Source organism: Phyllobates terribilis, unplaced genomic scaffold (assembly GCF_046119375.1).
Source record: "Phyllobates terribilis strain yellow unplaced genomic scaffold, ASM4611937v1 Scaffold_1__5_contigs__length_1240528914, whole genome shotgun sequence".
NCBI lineage: Eukaryota > Metazoa > Chordata > Amphibia > Anura > Dendrobatidae > Phyllobates > Phyllobates terribilis.
This window is the reverse complement of record NW_027362761.1, coordinates 624,142,536-624,162,393: the sequence shown is the minus strand read 5'-3', so window position 1 is coordinate 624,162,393 and position 19,858 is coordinate 624,142,536. Positions and strand designations below refer to the sequence as shown.

General features: G+C 44.9%; 1 protein-coding gene across 2 annotated transcripts in view; it reads right to left on the bottom strand.

The window, feature by feature from the left end:
- Positions 1-612: 612 nt before the first annotated feature.
- LOC141273159 (inter-alpha-trypsin inhibitor-like) overlaps positions 613-19,858 on the bottom strand; it is a 149,539-nt gene continuing 130,293 nt past the window's right edge. Inside the window, exons 4-6 of one of the 2 annotated variants that reach the window (XM_073684617.1) lie at positions 15,559-15,621; positions 15,374-15,452; positions 613-722 (exon numbers count right to left, since the gene is read on the bottom strand). In XM_073684617.1, the coding sequence (XP_073540718.1) occupies positions 668-722; positions 15,374-15,452; positions 15,559-15,621 (197 nt within the window). In that variant the 3' untranslated portion in view covers positions 613-667. Of the gene's footprint in view, positions 723-3,876; positions 4,358-15,373; positions 15,453-15,558; positions 15,622-19,858 lie in introns of those variants that run through there. The other variant, XM_073684608.1, reaches the window with a different exon arrangement.

Genomic DNA, 19,858 nt, shown 5'->3' with positions numbered 1-19,858 from the left:
TCCCCCTCTCTGGCCCCCATGTAGTATAATGTCCCCCTCTCTGGCCCCATGTAGTATAATGTCCCCTCTATTTCTCCTATGTAGTATAATGTCCCCCTGTCTGGCCCCCATGTAGTATAATGTCCCCCTCTCTGGCCCCCATGTAGTATAATGTCCCCTCTATTTCTCCCATGTAGTATAATGTCCCCCTCTCTGGCCCCCATGTAGTATAATGTCCCCTCTATTTCTCCCATGTAGTATAATATCCCCCTCTCTGTCCCCATGTAGTATAATGTCCCCTCTATTTCTCCCATATAGTATAATGTCCCCCTCTCTGGCCCCCATGTAGTATAATGTCCCCCTCTCTGGGTCCCATGTAGTATAATGTCCCCCTCTCTTGTAATTATATTGTACAGTATACCAGCTCCGCACTGTATGCAGTGTGCAAGCTCTGCCCTATATACAGTACAACATACAAGCTCCGCCTTTATTTATGGTATTACTTACAAGTTCTGCCCCTTATACAGTATAATATTATATATATTATATAAGCTCTGCCCTATATACAGTACAACATACAAGCTCCACAACTCGGTGTTCACACTTTCACTCTGCTGACAGATCACACATCGCCTCAGTTTTCACTTTATTTGTAGAAATCTCATATAAAACATTGCATTCTGGGAGATCACTTCATCTCGGTGTCCGGCACCGGCTGGTGCTTCTGCTTTTTCAGTTTCTTCCTGAAAATGATAGAAAGTGAGTAAGATGAGAGATGGAGCGTTACACAGCAGCTCACTCTGTACGGCGTAACCTATGGTTCCAAGTCAATTTTTCTGTGGTAGTTTCTTGAAGGAGAACAGAGGAGTCTGGAGGAGGAGGACAGAGGAATCTGAAGGAGGAGATGGACAGAGGAGTCTGGAGGAGATGGACAGAGGAATCTGAAGGAGGAGATGGACAGAGGAGTCTGGAGGAGATGGACAGAAGAATCTGAAGGAGGAGATGGACAGAGGAATCTGAAGGAGGAGATGGACAGAGGAGTCTGGAGGAGATGGACAGAGGAGTCTGGAGGAGATGGACAGAGGAATCTGAAGGAGGAGATGGACAGAGGAGTCTGGAGGAGATGGACAGAGGAATCTGAAGGAGGAGATGGACAGAGGAGTCTGGAGGAGATGGACAGAGGAATCTGAAGGAGGAGATAGACAGAGGAGTCTGGAGGAGATGGACAGAGGAATCTGGAGGAGGAGATGGACAGAGGAATCTGAAGGAGGAGATGGACAGAGGAGTCTGGAGGAGATGAATAAAGGAGTCTGGAGGAGATGAACAGAGAAGTCTGAAAGTGGAGGAGAAAGGAGTCTGGAGAAAGAGGACAAAGGAGTTTGGAGGAGAAGAATTAGGACAGGGTTGTCTGGATGAGAAGGAGGACAGATGAGTCTGTAAGAGGAGGAAAAAGGGGTCTGGCAAAGGAGGACAGAAGAGTCTGGCGAAGCGGAGGATAAAGGAGTCTTGAGAAGGAGGGCATTAGAGTTTGAAGGAGAAAAGAGTCTGAAGGAGGAGAACAGGAGTGTGGAGGAGGAGGAAAACAGAAGAGTGGAGAGGAGGAGGGGGACAGGGGACTCTGAAGGGAGGAGGACAGAATAGCCTGAATGTGTGAGGGCTTCTCAACCACGGAGGGGGCTCACTCACTATGTGTCGGGCTTCTCATCCACATTGGGTGATCACTCACAATGTGCGGGGGCTTCTCATCCATGGAGGGTTTTACGATTCCTCCATCAGTATGTCTGGACGCGGTGGATAACAGTTCTGCCGTCCATTGGTTAACCAATGCGCCAGCAGTTTTTCTTTATGAATGCTGTTTTCTGATATTATTGGAAGGTTTTTTGTCGTATACCTGAATGACATTCTAATTTTTCCCCCTGATCTGAATTCGCACTATGAACTTGTCCGTTTTGTTTTACAAAAGCTTTGAGAAAATTCTTTGATTCCTAAATAGGAGAAATGTACATTTTCTGTTCAAGAAATATCGTTCCTGGGGTTCATTGTATCGGCTGAAGGGTTTAAGATTGGTGTTGAGCGAGTATGTTCTGTTCCGAGCATGCTCGGGCCGAGCTCCAAGTATTTACAGCTGCTCGGTGATATGGTTGAATCGCTCCCCATAATTTGCAACTGTTTGACAGCTTTATTACATGTGAGGATTGTCTATTTCTTACACATTCCTCCCATGTAATAAAGCTGTCAAACAGTCGCAAATCATGCACACAGGAGCGATTCAACCATATCACCGAGCAGCTGTAAATACTCGGAGCTCAGCCCGAGCATACTCACCGAAAGGGTTAACAGAACATACTCTCTCAACACTATTTAAGATGGATCCCGGGAAGGTGCAGGCCATAATTGATTGGTTCTATCTCGTGACCCTACAGCTTTGCAACGTTTTCTAGGATTTGCCAATTACTACATAAAATTTGCTAAGGGTTTTTTCACAGATTGTTAAACCTCTTACTGATATCACACGTAAGGGAGCGGACCTCAAGGTTTGGTCATCGGATGCTGTTGAGGCCTTTAATAAATTGAAAGATTGTTTCATGTCTGCTCCAGTTTTAATCCAACCAGATCTCCAGAAACCATTCATTGTGAAGGTGGATGCCTCTGAGGTCGGGGTAGGGGCTGTATTATGTCAAAAAATCCCAAAACTCTGACAAACTTGCAGTGATTTGCATTTTCTTTAGGAAGTTTTTCATCTCCTCAGAGAAATTATGATGTTGGGAATCGCGAGCTGCTCGTTGTCAAATTAGTTATTGAAGACTGGAGACATTTTTTGGAGGGATCTATTCATCAGGTCACTGTGGTGATCTATCATACAAATTTAGCTTACATTGAATCAGCTAAACGGCTAACTCCGAGACAGGCCAGATGGTCCTCTAGGACCTATATATATCTCTATATCTATAGTATCCTCAGAATTGGAAGAGGAGATCCGTAGAGACCAGTCGTTAGCTCCTAGGTCTAAATTATTTGTGGCTGTATGCTTCAGATTACGTCAGTTGCAGGGGTTTCATTATTCCGTCTTGAATGGTCATCCTGGGGTCACAGCTACTCAGAAAGCTATTCTCAGACTCTTTTGGTGACCATCCATGCCTAATGATATTAAAGATTTTGTATCCGCTTGTGAAGTTTGTGCACGTGCTAAAGTCTGTCATACCGGCCAGCAGGGGAATTGACTCAATTGTCAATTCCAGAAAGACCGCGGTCTCATTTGTCCATGGATTTCATAGAATTTTAGAGTTGAAAGGGACCTCCAAGGTCATCGTGTCCAAACCCCTTGCTCAATGCAGGATTCACTGAACCATCTCAGACAGATGTCTGTCCAGCCTCTGATTGAAGACTTCCATTAAAGGAGAACTCACCACCTCTCGTGGCCGCCTGTTCCACTCATTGATCTCCTCATTGTCAAAAAGTTTTTTCTAATATCTAATCTGTATCTTCTCCCTTTGAGTTTCATCCCATTGCTTCTAGTCTTTCCTTGCGTAAATGAGAATAAGGATGATCCCTCTATGCTGTGACAGCCCTTCAGATACTTGTAGACAGCTATTAAGTCTCCTCTTAGCCTTCTTTTATATATAGATCATTTAACTGTTCATCATAGGAATAGCTCACCATCCTGGGAGCTCTTTTCTGAACTTGCTCCAGTTTTTCGCTGTCTTTTTTAAAATGTCTAACTGTCCCAGTTTGGCCCATATCAAAATTTTCTTCAAAATCATGTTCATACCATCCATGCACTGATTAGCCTCTGTCTGTACAAAACACATACTGGCTGGTGACCAGTTCATGTAGTGTTATGTACTTACAATATTTAGCATATTATGGCTGTATTATACAATATTTGTACATTTTACCATTTGTGTCCCCCCCCTATTTCCTCATAGACTGTAAGCTTGCGAGCAGGGCCCTCACTCCATTTAATATCTGACTTATGCTTATTTGGTAATGTCTTTTTGTCTGTTCAAGCCCCCCTCCTAAAATTGTAAAGTGCTGGGAATATGTTGGTGCTATAAAAATATAAATTATTATATCATTATTATTATTATTGAAATGTGGGGCCCAGAACTGGACAAAGTATTTCAGATGAGGTCTGGCCAAAATGGAGTAGACGGGGATATTTACTTCACGTGATCTAGACTGTATGCTTCTGTTAATACATCCCAGAATTGTATTTGCCTTTTTTGCTGCTGCATCACACTGTTGACTCATGTTCAGTCTATGATCTATTAGTATACCCAAGTCTTTTTCACACGTGCTGTTGTTTAGTTCTATTCCGCCCAGTCTGTAGATGTAATTTTCGTTTTTCTTGCCCAGATGTAGGATCTTGCATTTCTCCCTGTTAAATAACATTCTGTTAGTCGCTGCTCATTGTTCAAGCTCATCTAGATCCTTCTGAATCCTTTCTCGGTCTTCTCTAGTGTTAGGTATCCTTCCTAGCTTTGCATAGTCTGCAAATTGATTAGTTTACCTTCAGTTCCTTTATTTAGATAATTTATACAAATGTTGAACAACACTGGGGCCAGGACAGAGCCTTGTGGTACCCCACTTGAAACACTCTTCCAATTGGATGTACAACCATTTATTACCACTCTTTGAGAATGATCACTGAGCCAGTTATGAATCCACCTAACCATAGCCTTGTTAATCCCATACTATGTCAATTTTCAATAAGGAAAGCAATAAGGATATCAAATGCTTTGCTGAAGTCAAGATATACTATAACTACCAAATTTCCCTGATCCACCCAGTCAGTGATTCCATCATAGAAAGAAATTAGATTAGTCTGGCATGAGGTGTTTGTTACAAACCCACGCTGGCTTTGGTTAATTACTGTATTCTTATCCAAGTAATTGTATACACGTGGTTTAATAATTTGTTCAAAAATCTTTCCTGGTATAGAAGTAAGGCTCACTGGCCTGTAATTTTATGTCTCCATCTTCTTTTCTTTTCTGAAGATGGGGATAACATTTGCCCTTCTCCAGTCTTCAGGGATTTCACCTGTTCTCCAGGATTTTTCAAAGATTCTGGCAAGTGGTTCTGCAGTTTCCTCTGCTATCTCTTTCAGTACCCTAGGATGTAATTCATCTGGACCAAAAGATGTAAATTGATGTAAATTAGCTGTGTTCCCTCACCATGTCTCTTTATATAGATAATGTGGATTATTTTATTCCTTTAATAACACAGTGAATATCACTTGATGTTACATTTGCTTTCTTAGAAAACCCAGATGCAAAATACGAATTTAAAAGTTCGGCCTTCTCAACATCATTTTTGACCACTTCACCCTTTTCATTCTGTAAAAATCCTATAGCATCTTTGACTTTCCTCTTACTTTTGACATACCCCCAAAATCCTCTTTTATTGATTCTGGTCTCCCTTGCAAGCCTCACTTCATTACTGGCTTTAGCTCTCCTAACGCTTGCCCTGCATTCCCTGCAGACAGCATTATATTCTTTTTTAGATATGCCCCCTCTCTTTCCATTTAACATTCTTTTTTTTTCTTTTTTATCAAGTGTTTAAGTTCTATGTTCATCCATCTTGGACTCTTTAAATTCTTCTAATTCTTCCTTCTTTTCGGGATTGTTACTGATTTATGAAGTGAGAATTTATTTTTAGAAAAATCTCCCATCCTTCTTGGACAATTTTGTCATTGGACCTTTTCTACCCTCTTTCTGAGTTCATCAAAATCTGCCTTTCTGAAGTCCAACCTTAAAGTCTGAGTCCTCACAGGTCTTCCTCCTCCAGTAATCCAAAATTCGAGGATAGCATGAGTGCTGCCTCTTAAATTGCCAGCCACCATTTCCTTCCTTTTGGTACGAATTAGGTCCAAGATGTCAGATCCTCGCGTTTTCTCTTCTACCTTTTGAATGATAAAGTTGTCAGCAAGAGAAGATAAGAATTTTCTGGACCCATTACTTTTGCCTGAGAGAGATTCCCAACAAATATCTGGATAGTTAAAATCTCCCATGATTACTATGTTGTACTTTTTTGAGAACAAAGACTTCGGATGTAAAAATAGTTCATCCATATCTTCAGTCTGTCCAGGTGGTCTACAGTAAACACCTGCAATAGTGTCATTTCTATTCTTCTCTCCTTCTATTCTTTCCCAAACAGTTTCTACAGAGCTACCATTCTCTGAAGCTTGGATCTCTGTGGAGATATACATTTTCCTAACATACAATGCAACACCTCCTCCCCTCTTGTTAAGCATGTTTATTATAAATAAGTTGGAGCCTCCAATCATGTGTATCCCACCATGTTTCAGTGATGCCTTTGACATCATATCTCTTCCTGTGTTAGCAGCTCCAATGCGCCTTGTTTCCCATGCTCTTTGCATTTGTATAGACACGTTTTAGTTTGTAGTCGGGTTCTCTTGCTCCTCTATATTCATTCAGAAATTGTTGTCTTTGTTTTTTTTATTTCCACTTCTAATAGGATCTCAACGAAATTCGTTAGCTGCATACATTTTCCTGGCGTTATATTTCTCATCCTGTATTGCTCTAGTTTATAGCTCTCCCGATGAGTGTAACAAGTCATCCACCAAATATGTGTTTTCCTGTTTTCGTGAGATGCAACCCATCTCTAGCAAGGAGTCCATCATAAAGGTATTTCACTCCATGGTCAAGAAACCCAAAATGTTGCAGACCGCACCATTGACATAGCCAATTGTTCACCTGTAGAATCCTGTTTAAACTCCTTATTCCATGTCCATCCAGTGGGAGGTTAGATGAGAAGATGACCTGCTCTCCCAGTTCCTTCACTTTCCGGCATAGGTCTTCAAAGTCTCGCATTTAGTTTCCAGGTTACTAGTCGTGGGTGGTCGTCTGTAGCACTGAGGAGTCTTGAAACCCTATCAGACCCATCTTTGATTTGGGCACCTGCAGCATACCATATGGGTAATCTCCTCCTCCATGTTGAACACAATGAATTGTTGTTCAATTGTTGTAAAGATTCGGTTTGACAATTTCCTTCAAGCAGCTCAATCCAGCTACACTCAAAGATCTTCAGACTTGCGATGACTCTTGACTCTTCCCAGAATGCACCGGTAACATGTAAATGACCTCCTTCATGATTTTCATCACGGATTTACCTCTGTCTGGTGGGAAAACTGTTATTTGGATGGTAGTTGACCGATTCAGTAAACAGACTCATTTTGCTCCATTATCGGGGTTACCGAAAGCTGAAACACTTTCCAGGTTATCAATCATGTGGAGAGATTGCATGGAATCCCTCTGAACATTGTATCTGATAAGGGGGTGCAATTTGTATCCAAATTCTGGAGAATTTATGTGTAGGAAATTGAGGATTGATCTTTTATTTTAATCAGAAAGGTCAAGTCAATCGGAACAAATTTTAAGGTGTTTCATTGTGGCTCAGCCGGAGGACCGGCCCTTATTTTTACCTCTTACTAAGTTCGCCTTTAACAATCAATCCAATGGAACCTCGCCTTTCTTCTGTAATTATGGTGATTAGGGTGATTATATTTGGCCCGTGACACTAGAACCACTACCCCTATGTGGGGCCCATTATACTGTATAGACGAGTGTGTGTGACCCATTATACTGTATAGAAGGCAATGTGGAGCCCATAATACTATAAGGAGGACTATGTGAGGCCCATTATACTATAAGGAGGACTATGTGGGGCCCATTATACTGTATGGAGGACTATGTGGAGCCATTATACTCTATGGAGGACTATGTGGGCCCATTATACTGTATGGAGGACTATGTGGGGCCATTATACTCTATGGAGGACTATGTGGACCCATTATACTGTATGGAGGACTATGTGGGGCCATTATACTGTATGGAGGACTATGTGAGGCCCATTATACTGTATGGAGGACTATGTGGGGCCCATTATACTGTATGGAGGACTATGTGGGGCCATTATACTGTATGGAGGACTATGTGGGGCCATTATACTGTATGGAGCACTTTTTGTGGCCAACATACTGTATGGAGCACTATGTGGGGCCCATAATACTATAAGGAGGACTATGTGAGGCCCATAATACTATAAGGAGGACTATGTGAGGCCCATTATACTGTATGGAGGACTATGTGGGGCCCAATATACTGTATGGAGGACTATGTGGGGCCATTATACTGTATGGAGGACTATGTGGGGCCATTATACTGTATGGAGAACTATGTGAGGCCCATTATACTGTATGGAAAGCTATGCGAGGCCATTATACTGTATGGAGGGCTATGTGGGGCCCATTATACTGTATGGAGGGCTATGTGGGGTCCATTATACTGTATGGAGGACTATGGGGGCCATTATTCTGTATGGAGGGCTATGTGGGGCCCATTATACTGTATGGAGGGCTATGCGGGGCCCATTATACTGTAAGGAGGACTATGTGGGGCCCATTATACTGTATGGAGGACTATGTGGGGCCCATTATACTGCATTGACGACTATGTGGGGCCCATTATACTGTATGGAGAACTATATGGGGCCCATTATTCTTTATGGAGGACTATGTGGGGCCCATTATACTGTATGGAGAACTATGTGAGGCCCATTATACTGTATGGAAAGCTATGCGAGGCCATTATACTGTATGGAGGGCTATGCGGGGCCCATTATACTGTATGGAGGACTATGTGGGGCCCATTATACTGTATGGAGAACTATGTGGGGCCATTATACTGTATGGAGGACTATGTGGGGCCCATTATACTGTATGGAGGGCTATGTGGAGCCCATTATTCTGTATGGAGGATTATGTGGGGCCCATTATTCTGTATGGAGGACTATGTGCAGCCCATTATACTGTATGGAGGGCTATGCGAGGCCATTATACTGTATGGAGGACTACGTGGGGCCCATTATACTGTATGGAGGGCTATGTGGAGCCCATTATTCTGTATGGATGACTATGTGGGGCCCATTATACTGTATGGAGGACTATGTGAGGCCCATTATACTGTATGGAGGACTATGTGAGGCCCATTATACTGAATGGATAGCTATGCGGGGCCATTATACTGTATGGAGAACTATGTGGGGCCATTATACTGTATGGAGGACTTTGTGGGGCCATTATACTGTATGGAAAGCTATGCGGGGCCATTATACTGTTTGGAGGACTATGTGGGTCCATTATACTGTATACTGGTTGGCCCGCGACTTTGTCCAAGTTTTTCATTTTGGCCCTCTGAGTTTGACATCCTGGCTTTAGATTAAGACTTCCTCTGACTCTTCGCATTCCAAATGTGTTCTACAAATCCTTATTAAAAGGAGTTCGTCCCATCAGTGTTGTCTGCCTCGTCTCCGCCTCCTCCGGTTTCTGTTAATGGAGGTTTGGAGTAGGAGGTGCAGAGGATCGTGGATTCTCAAAATTCTCTGCAATATCTCGTTCATTGGAGGGAATACCGACCGGAGATCAGATCCTGGGTTCCAGGTTCAGTGAAAGCCGATAGTCTGCTCAGGGCCTTTTATTGTAGGTTTTCTGGAAAACCTGAGGGTCCGGTGGTCCCACCGTAGAAAAGGGAGTACTGTCACGATTTCTCCTTTGTGTGTGTCTGGACCCAGTGAATGACAGAGTTTCCGTCCAATCTAGGAATGGGCCTGGTGAGCTGTCAGTGTCTTGAGCCGCCCAATCGGATGCAGGAGAGTGCTGAGCTGTCAGTGTCTTGAGTGACAGTTTAGCCGTCCAATAAAGCCAGGGCATGCCGGAGCTTCATTCATGTGTCTCCTCTTCGGAGTAATTACCTCATTTACCTCACTATTTAACCAGCTTTCGGCCTTAGATTGATGCCAATTGGAGCTTTGCTCAAGAGGTGTGCGCTCTGTGCTCCTAGTCTTGTATTCTGATCTTTGTTGCTCGACCTTGGATTTGCCTTTGACCTTGCATTTGCCTAGCCCTTTTGTCATGTTCCGCTACCTTCTTGGAATTTTGACCCCGTACTGTGACCTGTCTACGCTTTCGCCTTTGTCTATGACCTGCCTTTCTGGCTTTTGACCTTGGACCTCTTAACTACCCAGCCTCGAGGCTTGTCCGTGAGTAGTGACTAACGTGACAGGGGGATCGCTCACAATGTGTGGGTGCTTCTCATCCAAGGAGGGGGTTTACTCACTATGTATTGGGGCTTCTCATCCATAGAGGGGGATCACTCACAATTGTGCAGAGGCTTCTTATTCATGGAGGGGGCTCACTTACAATTATACCTAGGAACACGGCTATACATATAGAATGGGATCTAAATTTTCCCCATGGACAACTTCTCCCATCATCCATGAGAAAAGTCAGGATGATGGATTTTTTTCCCCCATGATGGAGACCATGTCAAAGGGGATAAGTAGCAACTAAGCGTCTCAGGGAACAGTGACATTTTGGGTCCATGACCAGGAAGCTTCTCACTCAGGATTTGGCCCAGAGGCTGATAACCAGCTGCCAGGGGGAAATTCTAAAGTCGCGAAAAGTAAGGGTCAAAACTATCAGTATTGAGTCGGTGCAGAAAACTTCATGTATTTGTCAATACAAGTTTAAAAGCTTATGAGAAGATTATAATTGTATCTCAGTAACCATAAAAACAGCCGAATAAAAGAGCGAAAAACACTGGAACAGCAAAGTGGAAAAGCAAAATTGTGTCAGTCACAAAACTTAGAATCTTATCATGCATCTGTATACAGGGAGCTCCCCCTAGTGGTGGCTGCAGACAGAATCTTATCATATATCTCTGTATACAGGGAGCTCCCCCTAGTGGTGGCTGCAGACAGGATCTTATCATGTATCTCTGTATACAGGGAGCTCCCCCTAGTGGTGGCTGCAGACAGGATCTTATCATGTATCTCTGTATACAGGGAGCTCCCCCTAGTGGTGGCTGCAGACAGAATCTTATCATATATCTCTGTATACAGGGAGCTCCCCCTAGTGGTGGCTGCAGACAGGATCTTATCATGTATCTCTGTATACAGGGAGCTCCCCCTAGTGGTGGCTGCAGACAGGATCTTATCATGTATCTCTGTATACAGGGAGCTCCCCCTAGTGGTGGCTGCAGACAGAATCTTATCATATATCTCTGTATACAGGGAGCTCCCCCTAGTGGTGGCTGCAGACAGGATCTTATCATGTATCTCTGTATACAGGGAGCTCCCCCTAGTGGTGGCTGCAGACAGAATCTTATCATATATCTCTGTATACAGGGAGCTCCCCCTAGTGGTGTCTGCAGACAGGATCTTATCATATATTTCTGTATACAGGGAGCTCCCCCTAGTGGTGGCTGCAGACAGGATCTTATCATGTATCTCTGTATACAGGGAGCTCCCCCTAGTGGTGGCTGCAGACAGGATCTTATCATATATCTCTGTATACAGGGAGCTCCCCCTAGTGGTTGCTGCAGACAGAATCTTATCATGTATCTCTGTATACAGGGAGCTCCTCCTAGTTGTGGCTGCAGACAGAATCTTATCATATATCTCCGTATACAGGGAGCTCCCCCTAGTGGTGACAGCAGACAGGATCTGATCATGTATCTCTGTATACAGGGAGCTCCCCCTAGTGGTGGCTGCAGACAGGATCTGATCATGTATCTCTGTATACAGGGAGCTCCCCCTAGTGGTGAATGCAGACAGAATCTTATCATGTATCTCTGTAAACAGGGAGCGCCTCCTAGTGGTGGCTGCAGACAGGATCTTATCATATATCTCTGTATACAGGGAGCTCCCCCTAGTGGTGGCTGAAGACAGGATCTTATCATGTATCTCTGTATACAGGGAGCTCTCCCTAGTGGTGACTGCAGACAGGATCTTATCATGTATCTCTGCATACAGGGAGCTCCCGCTAGTGGTGACTGCAGACAGAATCTTATCATGTATCTCTGTATACAGGGAGCTCCCCCTAGTGGTGGCTGCAGACAGGATCTTATCATGTATATCTATATACAGGGAGCTCCCCCTAGTGGTGGCTGCAGACAGAATCTTATCATGTATCTCTGTATACAGGGAGCTCCCCCTAGTGGTGACTGCAGACAGGATCTTATCATGTATCTCTGTATACAGGGAGCTCCCCCTAGTGGTGGCTGCAGACAGAATCTTATCATGTATCTCTGTATACAGGGAGCTCCCTCTAGTGGTGACTGCAGACAGAATCGTATTATGTATCTCTGTATACATGGAGCTCCCCCTAGTGGTGGCTGCAGACAGGATCTTATCATGTTTCTCTGTATACAGGGAGCTCCCCCTAGTGGTGGCTGCAGACAGAATCTTATCATGTATCTCTGTATACAGGGACCTCCCCCTAGTGGTGGCTGCAGACAGGATCTTATCATGCATCTGTATACAGGGAGCTCCCCCTAGTGGTGGCTGCAGACAGAATCTTATCATATATCTCTGTATACAGGGAGCTCCCCCTAGTGGTGGCTGCAGACAGGATCTTATCATGTATCTCTGTATACAGGGAGCTCCCCCTAGTGGTGGCTGCAGACAGGATCTTATCATGTATCTCTGTATACAGGGAGCTCCCCCTAGTGGTGGCTGCAGACAGAATCTTATCATATATCTCTGTATACAGGGAGCTCCCCCTAGTGGTGGCTGCAGACAGGATCTTATCATGTATCTCTGTATACAGGGAGCTCCCCCTAGTGGTGGCTGCAGACAGGATCTTATCATGTATCTCTGTATACAGGGAGCTCCCCCTAGTGGTGGCTGCAGACAGAATCTTATCATATATCTCTGTATACAGGGAGCTCCCCCTAGTGGTGGCTGCAGACAGGATCTTATCATGTATCTCTGTATACAGGGAGCTCCCCCTAGTGGTGGCTGCAGACAGGATCTTATCATGTATCTCTGTATACAGGGAGCTCCCCCTAGTGGTGGCTGCAGACAGAATCTTATCATATATCTCTGTATACAGGGAGCTCCCCCTAGTGGTGGCTGCAGACAGGATCTTATCATGTATCTCTGTATACAGGGAGCTCCCCCTAGTGGTGGCTGCAGACAGGATCTTATCATGTATCTCTGTATACAGGGAGCTCCCCCTAGTGGTGGCTGCAGACAGAATCTTATCATATATCTCTGTATACAGGGAGCTCCCCCTAGTGGTGGCTGCAGACAGGATCTTATCATGTATCTCTGTATACAGGGAGCTCCCCCTAGTGGTGGCTGCAGACAGAATCTTATCATATATCTCTGTATACAGGGAGCTCCCCCTAGTGGTGTCTGCAGACAGGATCTTATCATATATTTCTGTATACAGGGAGCTCCCCCTAGTGGTGGCTGCAGACAGGATCTTATCATGTATCTCTGTATACAGGGAGCTCCCCCTAGTGGTGGCTGCAGACAGGATCTTATCATATATCTCTGTATACAGGGAGCTCCCCCTAGTGGTTGCTGCAGACAGAATCTTATCATGTATCTCTGTATACAGGGAGCTCCTCCTAGTTGTGGCTGCAGACAGAATCTTATCATATATCTCCGTATACAGGGAGCTCCCCCTAGTGGTGACAGCAGACAGGATCTGATCATGTATCTCTGTATACAGGGAGCTCCCCCTAGTGGTGGCTGCAGACAGGATCTGATCATGTATCTCTGTATACAGGGAGCTCCCCCTAGTGGTGAATGCAGACAGAATCTTATCATGTATCTCTGTAAACAGGGAGCGCCTCCTAGTGGTGGCTGCAGACAGGATCTTATCATATATCTCTGTATACAGGGAGCTCCCCCTAGTGGTGGCTGAAGACAGGATCTTATCATGTATCTCTGTATACAGGGAGCTCTCCCTAGTGGTGACTGCAGACAGGATCTTATCATGTATCTCTGCATACAGGGAGCTCCCGCTAGTGGTGACTGCAGACAGAATCTTATCATGTATCTCTGTATACAGGGAGCTCCCCCTAGTGGTGGCTGCAGACAGGATCTTATCATGTATATCTATATACAGGGAGCTCCCCCTAGTGGTGGCTGCAGACAGAATCTTATCATGTATCTCTGTATACAGGGAGCTCCCCCTAGTGGTGACTGCAGACAGGATCTTATCATGTATCTCTGTATACAGGGAGCTCCCCCTAGTGGTGGCTGCAGACAGAATCTTATCATGTATCTCTGTATACAGGGAGCTCCCTCTAGTGGTGACTGCAGACAGAATCGTATTATGTATCTCTGTATACATGGAGCTCCCCCTAGTGGTGGCTGCAGACAGGATCTTATCATGTTTCTCTGTATACAGGGAGCTCCCCCTAGTGGTGGCTGCAGACAGAATCTTATCATGTATCTCTGTATACAGGGACCTCCCCCTAGTGGTGGCTGCAGACAGGATCTTATCATGTATCTCTGTATACAGGGAGCTCCCCCTAGTGGTGGCTGCAGACAGGATCTTATCATGTATCTCTGTAAACAGGGAGCTCCCCCTAGTGGTGGCTGCAGACAGAATTGTATCATGTATCTCTGTATACAGGGAGCTCCACCTAGTGGTGGCTGCAGACAGAATCGTATCATGTATCTCTGTATACAGGGAGCTCCCCCTAGTGGTGGCTGCAGACAGAATCTTATCATGTATCTCTGTATACAGGGAGCTTCCCCTAGTGGTGGCTGTAGACAGGGTCTTATCATGTATCTCTGTATACAGGGAGCTCCACCTAGTGGTGACTGCAGACAGAATCTTACCATGTATCTCTGTATACAGGGAGCTCCCCCTAGTGGTGGCTGCAGACATGATTTTATCATGTATATCTGTGTACAGGGAGCTCCCCCTAGTGGTGTCTGCAGACAGGATCTTATCATGTATTTCTGTATACAGGGAGCTCCCCCTAGTGGTGGCTGCAGACAGAATCTTATCATGTATCTCTGTATACAGGGAGCTCCCCCTAGTGGTGGCTGCAGACTCTATCTTATTATGTATCTCTGTATACAGGGAGCACCCCCTAGTGGTGGCTACAGACACGATCTTATCATGTATCTCTGTATACAGAGAGCACCCCCTAGTGGTGGCTACAGACAGGATCTTATCATGTATCTCTGTATACAGGGAGCTCCTCCTAGTGGTGGCTGCAGACAGGATCTTATCATGTATCTCTGTACACAGGGAGCTCCCCCTAGTGGTGGCTGCAGACAGAATCTTATCATGCATCTCTGTATACAGGGAGCTCCACCTAGTGGTGGCTGCAAAATGCTATCATTTAACACTATGTATTCTGGACACTCAGAGCTTTGACTCATAAAGATTTCCGATATATTATTCATGGATCTGACCTCCATTATTTTGCTGTCTGTACATTTGGTAATCCCTTTGCATATCCTGGTGTTGCCTCTTCTGTTTTTATCGCAGCTGTAGATTTAGTACTGAGAACAGTCGATTTCAGTCTGAGCTCACAGTCCAGAGCAGAAGACTAGAACTCACCTCTGCACCAAGTACAGCCCAAGTGTGACGAGAAAAGCCGCTCCAAAGATGACACCAAATACGACGCCGACAATTAGACCTGCAGGATCAGAGCGAGACACACTCATGTCAGAGACAGCGCTCTCCCGGATCTGTAACTTACACTGTACGAATCACAGCCCTTCCTCAGGAGATGATGGGAGTACCTGCATCTGTTCCTGAACCCGAGGGCTCCGAGTTCTGATCCACATCTGAGGCGCCCGCCCTCCCTGCAAACCAGAGAGAGATACATGAAATTTCCCGGCACTCACCCCACAATCACCGCACTCTCATTCCACCCCACACCAAATACCCAACACTCACCTCACAGCAAACAAAATACCCCAAACCAAACACCTCCAATCACCCCACAACAAATGCCCTAATTACCCTACACCTAACACCCTACAATCACGTTACACCCACACCAAACAACTTACACCACTCCAAACACACCCAGTAACCCTAAAACAAAAACAACCCAAAATCACCCCAAACCAAACACCCTCCAATCACCCCACAACAAATGCCCTAATTACCCTACACCTAACATCCTACAATCACGTTACACCCTCACCAAGCAACTTACACCACTCCAAACACACCCAGTAACCCTACAACAAAAACAACCCAAAATCACCCCAAACCAAACACCCTCCAATCACCCCACAACAAATGCCCTAATTACCCTACACCTAACACCCTACAATCACGTTACACCCTCACCAAACAACTTACACCACTCCAGACACACCCAGTAACCCTACAACAAAAACAACCCAAAATCACCCCAAACCAAACACCCTCCAATTACCCCACAACAAATGCCCTAATTACCCTACACCTAACATCCTACAATCACGTTACACCCTCACCAAACAACTTACACCACTCCAAACACACCCAGTAACCCTACAACAAAAACAACCCAAAATCACCCCAAACCAAACACCCTCCAATCACCCCACAACAAATTCCCTAATTACCCTACACCTAACATCCTACAATCACGTTACACCCACACCAAACAACTTACACCACTCCAGACACACCCAGTAACCCTACAATAAAAACAACCCAAAATCACCCCAAACCAAACACCCTCCAATCACCCCACAACAAATGCCCTAATTACCCTACACCTAACATCCTACAATCACGTTACACCCTCACCAAGCAACTTACACCACTCCAAACACACCCAGTAACCCTACAACAAAAACAACCCAAAATCACCCCAAACCAAACACCCTCCAATCACCCCACAACAAATGCCGTAATTACCCTACACCTAACACCCTACAATCACGTTACACCCTCACCAAACAACTTACACCACTCCAGACACACCCAGTAACCCTACAACAAAAACAACCCAAAATCACCCCAAACCAAACACCCTCCAATTACCCCACAACAAATGCCCTAATTACCCTACACCTAACATCCTACAATCACGTTACACCCTCACCAAACAACTTACACCACTCCAAACACACCCAGTAACCCTACAACAAAAACAACCCAAAATCACCCCAAACCAAACACCCTCCAATCACCCCACAACAAATGCCCTAATTACCCTACACCTAACATCCTACAATCACGTTACACCCACACCAAACAACGTACACCACTCCAGACACACCCAGTAACCCTACAATAAAAAGAACCCAAAATCACCCCAAACCAAACACTCTCCAATTACCCCACAACAAATGCCCTAATTACCCTACACCTAACACCCTACAATCACGTTACACCCTCACCAAACAACTTATACCACTCCAAACACACCCAGTAACCCTACAACAAAAACAACCCAAAATCACCCCAAACCAAACACCCTCCAATCACCCCACAACAAATGCCCTAATTACCCTACACCTAACACCCTACAATCACGTTACACCCACACCAAACAACTTATACCACTCCAAACACACCCAGTAACCCTACAACAAAAACAACCCAAAATCACCCCAAACCAAACACCCTCCAATCACCCCACAACAAATGCCCTAATTATCCTACACCTAACATTCTACAATCACGTTACACCCACACCAAACAACTTACACCACTCCAGACACACCCAGTAACCCTACAACAAAAACAACCCAAAATCACCCCAAACTAAACACCCTCCAATCACCCCACAACAAATGCCCCAATTACCCTACACCTAACATCCTACAATCACGTTACACCCTCACCAAACAACTTACACCACTCCAAACACACCCAGTAACCCTACAACAAAAACAACCCAAAATCACCCCAAACCAAACACCCTCCAATCACCCCACAACAAATGCCCTAATTACCCTACACCTAACATCCTACAATCACGTTACACCCACACCAAATAACTTATACCACTCCAGACAAACCCAATAACCCTACAACAAAAACAACCCAAAATCACCCCAAACCAAACACCCTCCAATCACCCCACAACAAATGCCCTAATTACCCTACACCTAACATCCTACAATCACCTTACACCCTCACCAAACAACTTACACCACTCCAGACACACCCAGTAACCCAACAACAAAAACAACCCAAAATCACCCCAAACCAAACACCCTCTAATCACCACACAACAAATGCCCTAATTACCCTACACCTAACATCCTACAATCACGTTACACCCACACCAAACAACTTATACCACTCCAGACACACCCAGTAACCCTACAACAAAAACAACCCAAAATCACCCCAAACCAAACACCCTCCAATCACCACACAACAAATGCCCTAATTACCCTACACCTAACACCCTACAATCACGTTACACGCACACCAAACAACTTATACCATTCCAAAATCACCCCAAACCAAACACCCTCCAATCACCACACAACAAATGCCCTAATTACCCTACACCTAACATCCTACAATCACCTTACACCCTCACCAAACAACTTACACCACTCCAGACACACCCAGTAACCCAACGACAAAAACAACCCAAAATCACCCCAAACCAAACACCCTCCAATTGCCACACAACAAATGCCCTAATTACCCTACACCTAACATCCTACAATCACGTTACACCGACACCAAATATCTTACACCACTCCAGACACACCCAGTAACCCAACAACAAAAACAACCCAAAATCACCCCAAACCAAACACCCTCTAATCACCACACAACAAATGCCCTAATTACCCTACACCTAACATCCTACAATCACGTTACACCCACACCAAACAACTTATACCACTCCAGACACACCCAGTAACCCTACAACAAAAACAACCCAAAATCACCCCAAACCAAACACCCTCCAATCACCACACAACAAATGCCCTAATTACCCTACACCTAACACCCTACAATCACGTTACACGCACACCAAACAACTTATACCATTCCAAAATCACCCCAAACCAAACACCCTCCAATCACCACACAACAAATGCCCTAATTACCCTACACCTAACATCCTGCAATCACGTTACACCCACACCAAACAACTTACACCACTCCAGACACACCCAGTAACCCTACAACAAAAACAACCCAAAATCACCCCAAACCTAACACCCTCCAATCACCCCACACCAAATTCCCCAATTACCCTACACGTAACATCCTACAATCACCTTAAATCCTCACCAAACAACTTACACCACTCCAGACACACCCAGTAACCCAACAACAAAAACAACCCAAAATCACCCAAAACCAAACACCCTCCAATCACCACACAACAAATGCCCTAATTACCCTACACCTAACACCCTACAATCACGTTACACGCACACCAAACAACTTATACCATTCCAAAATCACCCCAAACCAAACACCCTCCAATCACCACACACCAAATGCCCTAATTACCCTACACCTAACATCCTACTATCACGTTACACCGACACCAAACAACTTATACCATTCCGAAATCACCCCAAACCAAACACCCTCCAATCACCACACAACAAATGCCCCAATTACCCTACACATAACATGCTACAATCACGTTACACCCTCACCAAACAACTTACACCACTCCAGACACACCCAGTAACCCTACAACAAAAACAACCCAAAATCACCCCAAGCCAAACACCCTCCAATCACCCCACAACAAATGCCCCAATTACCCTACACGTAACACCCTACAATCATCTTACACCCACTCCAAACAACTTACACCACTCCAGACACACCCAGTAACCCTACAACAAAAACAACCCAAAATCACCCCAAACCAAACACCCTCCAATCACCCCACAACAAATGCCCTAATTACCCTACACCTAACATCCTACAATCACGTTACACCCACACCAAACAACTTATACCACTCCAAACACACCCAGTAACCCTAAAACAAAAACAACCCAAAATCACCCCAAACTAAACACCCTCCAATCACCCCACAACAAATGCCCCAATTACCCTACACCTAACATCCTACAATCACGTTACACCCTCACCAAACAA